Below are 11,609 nucleotides of genomic sequence, written 5' to 3'. Positions count from 1 at the left end.
TGGTACAAATCTGGGTTTAATGACACATGACATTCAAACATCTTTTCAAAGAAACCATTCTCTACTTGGATCAAGAAGAACAAGAAAAGTAGATGTATGAAAAGCCAAGACGTTAAAGACATTCTTGTAGTGGGGCGATGGTGCAAAACACCACGACTGTACTGGCCTTGTTGGGGTTGTGAAAAACTATGCTGAAACCATACGTTCGGCGTGATTGTGATGAATAGAATCAACTTTCTTGGATTTCTTTACCTCGATGATTGAGCGTGCATCAAGACAGAGCTCTACTGTAATTTCCTTTTTGTATGCCTTCGGCTCTAGAGTCATATGTTCAATATATCACGTGTTATTGGTTTGGGTTTTGGGACTGAGGAAATATTTAAACATGTGAGTTGGAGCAGAAAAATGTCTGAAAGACTTTTTTTATCAGATTAATTTTGGAAAGAGAAACTAACTCAAACCCATTTTTATTACTGTGTATTATTCCATGTATGTAATCCAGATATAGATGAAAATATAAAAAACATTTCAACATTGTAATCTGTTGCCTTGTAACATCACCAACTGTAAGAAGAAGGGAAAAAGAAAATCCTTGCTATAAATTGTATGTGCGATTTAACATATAGCAGTATTGACAGTTATATTAGACTAACATTATAACATAAGCCCCAAAAAATTCTAAGTCAGCAGTTTTAGAAACACACGATTAAATAGAAGGAAACACGCACACACAAAACCCTGAACCAATCTAATCTGTTTTACTTCTGAAGTGTGAGCTCCAAACAGGACGTTATAGAGCTGTCCCATTGGTCACATGGTGAAAAGCAGGTGACCACTGAAGGTGGTGTGGTGACCTTCACTGTCACGTACCCTTGCATCAGCAGAAAGACGTAAAAAAATGTGATCTCCAGCTTCTAGAAGCAGTGAGGCTCCATTAGAGGAAGTCCAAACATGGGATGGCTGAAGTTCAAGTATAATGAAAATTCGCTCGCCATTCTTGAACAACGCAACCCGAGTCATAATGTCTGCACTTCCATATACATGGCACTCAAAGTGGTAGACTCCTCTCACTGGTGCAGTGAAAATACCTGTGGGACATTTGTTTTTGTTAAATGGAAAATCAGCTGTTAGAACATCTGGAACATCAGCCTGACATCAACATAGCTGAGAAAAGACATTCAGTGTTGTTACCTGTGTGTTTGTTGTAGGCATTTCCAATGTTTGTGAAAACCTGTTTAAATATCAGAGTAGTATCTATGTTAAAGGGTCCAATGTTTCCAGTGCTTTTATCCAACAAAGAAGTCGAGAAAGCCACTTGTTTATCTGAGAGAGAGAGAACTGTCATCATTTCACACTTTTTTGTTTGTTTGTTTGTTTGTTTGTTTGTTTTTTAAACCTCATTTAAAAACTTAGTTTACTGTAATTCTCTAATTACCCATCTCATCCCAAATTTCATGATTCAACAATAAGAAAGAGGCAACAACTGCATTTGTGGGAGATTACCAAGAAAACCACTGCTGACCCGAAAGAGCACAAAAGGTCATGTCTCATTTGCCAAAAACATGTTGATGATCCCAGAGACTTTTATGGAAAATATTCTCTGGACTGATGAGGCAAAAACTGAACTTTTTTGAAGGTTTTAGTCCCGTTACATCTGGCATTAAACTAACACCAGATTTCACACAAAAAAACATCATACCAACATTCAAACTTGGTGGGGGCAGTGTTATGGTCTGGGGCTGCTTTGCTGCTTCAGGACCTGGACAGAAGGTTTGGATAGCTTTTGTTTTTTTTAAAAAGCAGGTTTTGGGTTGGCCTAAATCTGGACTCAAATCAGATCCAGATATGGCATCCATGCTGAAAAACCCTCCAGTGTGTTTGAAATAAAACAATTCTGCAATGAAGAAAGGCCAAAAATTCCTCTACAGTGAAAGACTCATTGCCAGTTATTGCAAATACTTGATAACTGGTTACTGCAAATACAGAGTAACTTCATATGGCAAGGGTGGCATAACCAGTTATTAGGTTTTGGAGGCAATTACTTTGGATAGCGTTTGTCCCGTAATAAACAAAATCCTTACTTAAAAACATACTGTTTGTATTTATTTAGGTTATGTTTGTCCAATATTATAATTTGTTTGATGATCTGAATCATTTAAGATTCATTCAAATATGCAAAAACTAATAACCTTTAGGCATTGTCCACAAATTTTGATAGGGTTGAGGTTCCAGAAGCTTATTTTATTTCAAAACCAGCTTTGATGTGCTTTTGTGATCATTGTCCTGTTGGAATGCCCAAGTGGTTGGTACAGTGTTATTAGGTTTAAAAGTTTATCTTTATTTGCCAAACATACCCTTTGTCATTGTAGCCAAATAACTGCACTTTTGTCTTGATCACATTCAGCTTGTCTGGCTTGACATTAGGTGTCAATTTTGGAGCAGAGGCTTCTTTCTTGGTTGGCACCCTCTCAGTGCATGGCAATGCAAAACTCATTTCACTGTGATGCTGCTAGCAATTTCTAGTTTATCACAGGCTTGAGTCTTGTTGGTTCCTGGGTTGCTCCTAACCAGTTTCCTCTGATCTGAATAACTTGTACTTATTGCAATTTGCAATAGATCTTTGTCTGTCATAAAAGTGCTATGAAACACATGTTTTTATGCTGACAATGCACATATTATAGCCAATATACTTTTTACCTTTTTGTTAAAGATGTTCAAACCTGAATTAATTAAATTTAAAATTACCACTCAATTAGATTACCGTAAACATCATGTTGATTGTATAGAAACATTTTTGAACTATTTTATTCATATATCTGGATTGGGGTTAGTACTCCTAGAGATATATGTCCTAAAAATCATATCTTTGCATAAACTGCTCTTTTGTTGATTCCCCATCATTTTGCAATACCAAGTGGCAAAACAATGTGGTTTACTGTTACTGTTTTTATTTAGAATAGAGATTTTTAAATTACTGCAGTTTATTGGGAGATTATGACTTAGGGGATTTTGTCCAAATACTGAAGTAAAATTGTACAAAAGAAGAAGGTTTACTCTGCAAAATATATGTTGGATTATATTTCCACAGAACAGATTTCACTATGCACTATCCACAACTGCTTCTCATTAAACTGGAATTCCAAACAGTAGATGTTCCTGAGAATTTAAAAGCTCTTTGGTTAGTCTTCAGGTTCTCCATGGACATGAACCAAACATTTTCAAACACGGTGATGCGACCAACTTGATAGATTTAAAGTACTATTACTTGAATCCATGACTGAACTATAACCACATTTGAGTAGCACATATCTGTGGGCACTACAGCACAAATGGAACTAAAATGTACAGATATTGGTGTTTGTTTTTAAAAGGGTTTGAAAAATCTAGACATACACATTCTTTTCAGTTCCTTATCTTTGCACAGGTAAGATCTTTGTTGTTTCAGTATTCTTTTTATGTCAATAAAAAAAACACCTGAGAAATAGAACTTTATGGTTTGTAATTAAACATGTCATGAAAATCCACTGTTACCTTTTTACAGAAAAGATCAGACTCATGATGACTTGCACACAGTACCTTGTAACTGTTGCTTCAACTGGTCAATCTCAGTTTTCTGCCTGTCCAGCTCAGTCTCGTGTCTGTCCAGCTCTTTCAGCTTTGTTAAATGATCTAAAAGTGTAAAGATAATCTTCTGAGTTTTATTTCGCTGCACAGCCTTTTTTAAAACATGTTTTTGTAAGGTTTTGAGCTAAATGTGGATAAATGTTGCTGTTAATTTCAGCATGTTTCACTTTACAAACTGAGCCCCATATGACATTGGTAATTTTGTAAGACAACATTGGATCATATGGAAGGTTTCCTGTTAATTCTCTCACTACCTGATGTGATACTGTACCTTGATTCTCTTTCTGTAGGTTCGCGATCTGTTCTTTCTGTACAGCCACTGAGACGGTCAGCTCTCTGAGCACAGCATTGATGTCCTGTGGACAGGGTTGTTGGTTTGAAATCTGCTGCTCAACAATTTCATTATCTGCCTCTGTCTGATTTGTGGAAACAGAGCAGACCAGAAGAAACAGCGAGAAAAACACCATGATCTCCATTCTGTCAGTGAAAACTCAACAGTATCTGTGTCATCTGCAGACCTGACTGACTTTTATATTACACAGTTATGGTTATGGAGTAATGATTTCATTGGTTTCAGAGATTCTTTTATAACTGAGGACATAAGTAATCTTAGTGAATGAATCATTAATCTTTATGACTTTCAGTCACAAAGACACAAACAAGTGACTATCAGTGATCGTCTGCTGACAGTAAATTGTGTCAGGACGTGCTGGTTTAGTTCATAAGAGCAGTGTAAAGAATGAGAGAAAACACTTTACATTTTCAGTCACTACATTTGTTTTGGTACCAATGAACATCCTGGAACACCACAACACTCGTACCATGTGAAGATTAGATCCACGTGCGCCCTCACACCACCTGAGCGAGCTTTATAATGCACAGTAAAAAGAGGCATGGAGGAAATACGTGTCTTTGATGTTAATGATGCAGTGATAATCCAAAGTACAGCTGATAATGATGTGAGATCTTTGCTTTGACTGTAAATACTAAATGTGTCAGTAGTAGATGCACTTATCATTATTAGATTTTATAAATATGGTTTTCATAACAGTCAGTGTACAGGTGCTGTCATAGCCTGTTTGCGTGCGTTGTGTGTTTTTGTATTGCACAAGTAGATTTAATGGGTCTTGAAGTAAACCTGATGATCTTGGAGTGTGATAGGATGCCTCAAATTGTTCTTTATGTAAAAGCTGGATGACAATGAATTAGATTTAATTTGTAGTCTGGAATTGTTGTTTTGCTGATATTGCAATAAAAGTTCAGGAGAGAAGACTCAGAGGTGTTGCTGCTGTGATGCTGAAACCTGCTGTAGGATTGGGTTTTCTGCTTAGTTTGAACTTCTTATTAATGCAAGTCTGATCCCATAGCATAGGATCAGATTTGATCCTATGCTATGGGATCCCTATGGCTGTGGCTCAGGAGGTAGAGCAACTCATCTACTGATTGGAAGGTTGGTGGTTTGATCCCTGGCTCGCCCAGTCTCCATGCCAAATATCCTTGGGCAAGATACTAACCCCAAGTTGCTTTCTGATGCATCCATCGGAGTGTGAATGTTAGTTAGAAAAGACTTAAAAAGCATAGAAAACAGTGCTTGGGTGAATGTGGCATGTTGTATAAAGCACTTTGAATCCTCCTGGGGAGAGAAAAGCACGATATAAGAATCACTCCATTTACCATCCATAACAGCCATATAGAATAGAATAATCCTTTAATTGTCCCACAAGGGGAAATTTGGGTGTAACAGCAGCCAGAAAGACACATATAAAAACAAACAGTACACAGGACACAGAACAGAAACATACACAATTTTTCTTACATATTTACATTAAGGACAATGGTTACTGTAAACAGAGTACTGTACAGTTATTAAATTAAATATAAATAACTACAGATAAGAGACAAACCAGGTTGTAGTGTGAATCAGTTGATTAACTTATTGCAGTTACAGCGCTGATGTAAACATCTGTGTTTTTTGGGAGCAGTTCTGATTGTACAGTCTGACAGCTGCAGGGAGGAAGGACCTGCGGAAACGCTCCTTCATGCATCGAGGATGCAGCAGTCTGTCACTGAAGGAGCTCTGCAGTTCAGCAGCATTTCCATGCATGGGGTGGGAGACTCTGTCCATCAGAGATGTTATTTTGGCCAGAGTCCTTCTGTCACCCACCTCCTGCACTGGGTCCAGGGTGCATCCCAGAACAGAGCTGGCCTTCCTGATGAGTTTATCCAACCTCTTCCTCTCAGCTGCCGATAAACTGCTGCTCCAACATACCACACTGTAAAAAATGACAGATGCCACCACAGAGTCATAGAAGGTCTTTAAAAGCGCTCCCTGTACTCCTAATGACCTCAGCCGCCTCAGCAGGTAGAGTCTGCTCTGACCCTTCCTGTAAAGAGCATCAGTGTTGTGGCTCCAGTCCAGTTTATTATTCAGGTGAACACCCAGGTACCTATAAGAGTCCACTATCTCAATGTCCACTCCCTGGATGTTCACCGGTGTCAGTGTGGTGGGTCTGCGTCTCCGGAAGTCCACCACCAACTCCTTGGTTTTCCCGACGTTGATCAGCAGGTGGTTCTGCTGACACCAGTCCACAAAGTCCAGAGTCCACTGTCTGTACTCTGAGTCGTCCTCACCTGTGATGAGGCCGACTATGGCAGAGTGGTCAGAGAACTTCTGTAGGTGGCAGCGTGAGGAGTTGATGGAGAAGTCTGCAGTGTAGAGGGTGAAGAGGAACGGTGCCAGCACAGTTCCCTGTGGGGCCCCCGTACTGCAGACCACCGTGTGAGAGACACAGCCCTGTGACCTCACATACTGTGGGCGTCCTGTAAGGTAGTCCAGTATCCACTGGGACATGTGGTGGTCCACTCCCGATAGCTCCAGCTTGTCTCTCAGAAGTCGTGGCTGGATGGTGTTGAAAGCACTGGAGAAATCAAAGAACATGATCCTCACAGTGCTTCCAGGCTTCTCCAGGTGAGTCAGAGCTCGGTGCAGGAGGTAGATGATGGCGTCCTCCACCCCAATGCCAGGCTGGTAAGCAAACTGCAGCGGATCCAATGAAGACCTCACCAGGGGGCGCAGATGGTTTAGAACCAACCTCTCGAGGGTCTTCATCAGATGCGAAGTCAGGGCTACCGGCCTGTAGCTGCTGAGGTCCTTGGGATGGGAGGTCTTTGGTACCGGTACCACACAGGAGGTCTTCTACAGCTGTGGTACTTTCCCCAGTGACAGGCTCAGGTTGAACAGATAACCTATGCCACACAGTTCATCTGCGCAACATCTCAGGAACCTGGAGCTGACGCCATCTGGACCTGCAGCCTTCCGCACCTTGATCTTGCGAAGCTCATTCCTCACTTGAAGTGCTGAGATAGAAAGAGTGGATTTTGGGGGAGGGGTGTGTATGTAGGAGTCCACAGAAGCCGGGGGTGGGTGTAATGACTGGGAGCTGGGAGGTGTGAAGCTGAGAGGTGTGAAGTCCTGAGATGAAGGACAGGCAGTCCCTGAAGATGAAGGAGATTGCAGCAGGGGGGACGATGCCGTGGGAGGGGTGGGTGGGTGGTTGATCAAACCTATTAAAATATTTATTTAGGTCATTCACCCACCCCAAGTCTCCTGCAGCCTGGGGGGTTGGTTTTTGTCCTGAGATTGTCTTCAGGCTGTTCCAAACCCCTCTGATGTTTAAAAGACTGCTACCCTGCCACTTTAAGCATTTAGTACAGCCTCACAAAGCTAAACATTTTATTAAAGAGGACAGTTTATGGACTTCCATTGGCTTAAAAGAGCAGTAGAGCTGAATATCATCAGCATAAAAGTGATGACACCTCAGGGAACTGCCTAATTATAAGTCCTAGGGGTAACGTGTAGAGTAGAAAAAGAATAGGTCCCAGAACTGAACCCTGTGGGACCCCACATGTCAGGTCCGAGTGTGACATAAACTGATTTGCAAAGACACTAAAAGATCTGTTGGAAAGGTATGACTGAAACCACTCCAGAGCCAGACCGGACACACCGGCTATGTCCCGGAGCCTGTTAATCAGGATGGTATGGTCAACGGTGTCAAAGACAGATATTAAGTCCAGCAAAACCATGACTGTGGATGCTCCGGAGTCAGCTGACATCATAATGTCACTAGAGACCTTAATTAATGCGGTTTCTGTTGAGTGACACTTACGGAAACCAGACTGAAATTTGTCATAAATTTCATGTTTTTCTAAAAAAGCAGTAAGTTGATCTGCAACTGCTTTTTCCTGAATTTTTGACAGTAATGGGAGCTTAGAGATTGGCCTATAATTCTTAAGCTGTGTTGAATCCAAACTGCTCTTTTTTAATATAGGCTCAACAACAGCATGCTTACAGAACCTAAGGACCACCCCTTCTAAAAGAGAGGCATTGCATATTTCTACAATAGGGGGGCCAATGACAGAGAGAGCATTTTTAAACAGCACAGCAGGTATAATGTCATTTGGACAAGTGGTGATTTTCATTTTATCCAGCAGAAGTGAAAGGTCATGTATGGTCAATGGGTTAAACACTGACAGTAAATGAGGAGGAAGTGGACCAGAGACACAAACAGACGGTATTGAAGAACCAGTGCTCATACGGACATTATTAACTTTATCCACAACGAAGTTTAGAAAGTCATCACTCTCAGATATACAGGGAGTGCAGAATTATTAGGCAAATGAGTATTTTGTCCACATCATCCTCTTCATGCATGTTGTCTTACTCCAAGCTGTATAGGCTCGAAAGCCTACCACCAATTAAGCATATTAGGTGATGTGCATCTCTGAAATGAGAAGGGGTGTGGTCTAATGACATCAACACCCTATATCAGGTGTGCATAATTATTAGGCAACTTCCTTTCCTTTGGCAAAATGGGTCAAAAGAAGGACTTGACAGGCTCAGAAAAGTCAAAAATAGTGAGATATCTTGCAGAGGGATGCAGCAGTCTTAAAATTGCAAAGCTTCTGAAGCGTGATCATCGAACAATCAAGCGTTTCATTCAAAATAGTCAACAGGGTCGCAAGACGCGTGTGGAAAAACCAAGGCGCAAAATAACTGCCCATGAACTGAGAAAAGTCAAGCGTGCAGCTGCCAAGATGCCACTTGCCACCAGTTTGGCCATATTTCAGAGCTGCAACATCACTGGAGTGCCCAAAAGCACAAGGTGTGCAATACTCAGAGACATGGCCAAGGTAAGAAAGGCTGAAAGACGACCACCACTGAACAAGACACACAAGCTGAAACGTCAAGACTGGGCCAAGAAATATCTCAAGACTGATTTTTCTAAGGTTTTATGGACTGATGAAACGAGAGTGAGTCTTGATGGGCCAGATGGATGGGCCCGTGGCTGGATTGGTAAAGGGCAGAGAGCTCCAGTCCGACTCAGACGCCACCAAGGTGGAGGTGGAGTACTGGTTTGGGCTGGTATCATCAAAGATGAGCTTGTGGGGCCTTTTCGGGTTGAGGATGGAGTCAAGCTCAACTCCCAGTCCTACTGCCAGTTTCTGGAAGACACCTTCAAGCAGTGGTACAGGAAGAAGTCTGCATCCTTCAAGAAAAACATGATTTTCATGCAGGACAATGCTCCATCACACGCGTCCAAGTACTCCACAGCGTGGCTGGCAAGAAAGGGTATAAAAGAAGAAAAACTAATGACATGGCCTCCTTGTTCACCTGATCTGAACCCCATTGAGAACCTGTGGTCCATCATCAAATGTGAGATTTACAAGGAGGGGAAACAGTACACCTCTCTGAACAGTGTCTGGGAGGCTGTGGTTGCTGCTGCACGCAATGTTGATGGTGAACAGATCAAAACACTGACAGGATCCATGGATGGCAGGCTTTTGAGTGTCCTTGCAAAGAAAGGTGGCTATATTGGTCGCCGATTTGTTTTTGTTTTGTTTTTGAATGTCAGAAATGTATATTTGTGAATGTGGAGATGTTATATTGGTTTCACTGGTAAAAATAAATCATTGAAATGGGTATATATTTGTTTTTTGTTAAGTTGCCTAATAATTATGCACAGTAATAGTCACCTGCACACACAGATATCCCCCTAAAATAGCTAAAACTAAAAACAAACTAAAAACTACTTCCAAAAACATTCAGCTTTGATATTAATGAGTTTTTTGGGTTCATTGAGAACATGGTTGTTGTTCAATAATAAAATTATTCCTCAAAAATACAACTTGCCTAATAATTCTGCACTCCCTGTAGAGGACATGGGTACTGGGTGGTCCACAGGGGTAACAATAGAGTTTATGGTTTCAAACAGTACTTTAGAATTTCTCTTGTTTGATGAGATCAATTGAGAAAAATATCCTGATCTAGGTGATTTAATGGTTTCGTGCAGGGAAACCCAAAGTTCCCTAAGGTGGAGCCTGTGAACTTCAAGTTTAGTTGATTTCCAAAGGCGTTCTGCTTTCCTACAGAGTCTTTTGACTTTCCTTATATCATCGTTTATCCACGGATGAGCTCTTTTTGGGGCAGCAATGACAGTTTTTAAAGGTGCCACCAGATTTAATATCTCCAAACAATGATTATTAAAACACTGCGTAGCAACATCAGCATCAGTGCAGCCCCTGATCACATGAGGATCCAATAAATCAGAAAACTTCAGGGCAGCATCCTGATTTATGAACCGCTTATTGAACAAGAGATTGGATGGTGGTGTGTCCAGAGGGAGGCTAAGGTTAAAAATAACACAAGAATGGTCACTCACTTGTACATCCTTAACACAGAGATTAGTTATGTCTAAGCCAAGAGAAAACACGAGGTCCAAGGTGTGGCCTTTAATGTGAGCGGGACCAGAGACATGCTGAATAAAATTAAAAGAGTCTGTAATGGATAAAAAGTCAGAGGCCATGCTACAGCTAAGATCATCTACGTGCAGGTTGAAATTGCCGATCATCAAGATTTTCTCCAGTTTAATAATGGAGGATAAAAAGTCCGTGAAATCCTGGATAAAAACACCAGCGGGGCCGGGAGGGCGGTACATTAAAACACAGTAAAATATATTTGATGAACCGACCTTAAGAAGTTGTGACTCAAAGGAAGGGAAAGTCTCAGAATCCAAAGCTCTGCAGGAGAAACTGTCCCGGAAAACAGTGGCAAGTCCACCACCACGACGGTCCAAACGCAGAGTCCCGATGAAGTGACAGGCGACCGGGCAGAGCTCATTAAGATGAATAAATTCATTCTCCCGCTGCCAGGATTCTGTGAGAAACATAAAATCCAACCTGTTACGGATAAAAAAGTAATTCAGTACAAAGGATTTGTTGGCTATGGAGCGAGCATTGAGGAGAGCGATCTGAAGCAGAGGTGACAGGCTGACGTCATCAAGAGCTGATTGACAGGGAACTGGCAGCAAACACCTAGAATGAGGACGTAAGCTGTGTCCCAATCCAGCGACTGCACGCTTTGTAGTACGCGCACTTCGCGGACTACGTACGATGGGTACTATGAAGTACGAGAAGTCTGGCCTTCGTCGCGCTGCTCAGGATGCCTAGCAACCATGATACTAACCGTGAGAAACATTTCATACAGCATTGTTTGACAGAAATGAAGGAGAAAAAATGTTTTTTTGTGCGTTCATTTTTTTAAAGAGATAACTTTGATTTGATAAGTATCTGAGGCTGAGACCACGGGACTGTAAAAACATGATTGTTGGGCTTCATTTCTGTACTGAACAGTCATTTTAATATTAGTTAGTAAACAATTAGCTAAGTCATCTCACTGTGGTAATGTAAATATAATATGGCCAATATTATATTTATGTCAGATTATTATGAGATATTACAGCAGTGAGCTTGAACTCTGTGTCTAATACTGAGCTTCAGTAAAGATTCAAGTTGCAGTTATTTAAATTTCCTATCACCTTAAATCTTCACTCAAAGACAAGTATCTTTGACAGTGTATATATAGATGTAATATATATATATATATATATATATATATATATATATATATATATATATATATATGTAAG

General features: G+C 40.9%; 1 protein-coding gene across 1 annotated transcript; it reads right to left on the bottom strand.

The window, feature by feature from the left end:
- On the bottom strand, positions 1 to 11,137 carry LOC100693746 (uncharacterized). Its single transcript, XM_003458685.5, has 6 exons — positions 11,092 to 11,137; positions 10,653 to 10,837; positions 3,896 to 3,980; positions 3,577 to 3,669; positions 1,192 to 1,323; positions 1 to 1,088 (listed from the first exon to the last, which is right to left on the bottom strand). Exons 1-6 carry the CDS (start codon positions 11,135 to 11,137, stop codon positions 811 to 813), a joined length of 819 nt encoding a protein of 272 aa, XP_003458733.2. The 3' UTR covers positions 1 to 810.
- Positions 11,138 to 11,609: the final 472 nt, after the last annotated feature.

Source organism: Oreochromis niloticus, linkage group LG10, assembly GCF_001858045.2.
Source record: "Oreochromis niloticus isolate F11D_XX linkage group LG10, O_niloticus_UMD_NMBU, whole genome shotgun sequence".
Taxonomy (NCBI): Eukaryota; Metazoa; Chordata; class Actinopteri; order Cichliformes; family Cichlidae; genus Oreochromis; species Oreochromis niloticus.
Note: the sequence above shows the minus strand (reverse complement) of the source record. Positions and strands in the feature narration are given on the sequence as shown.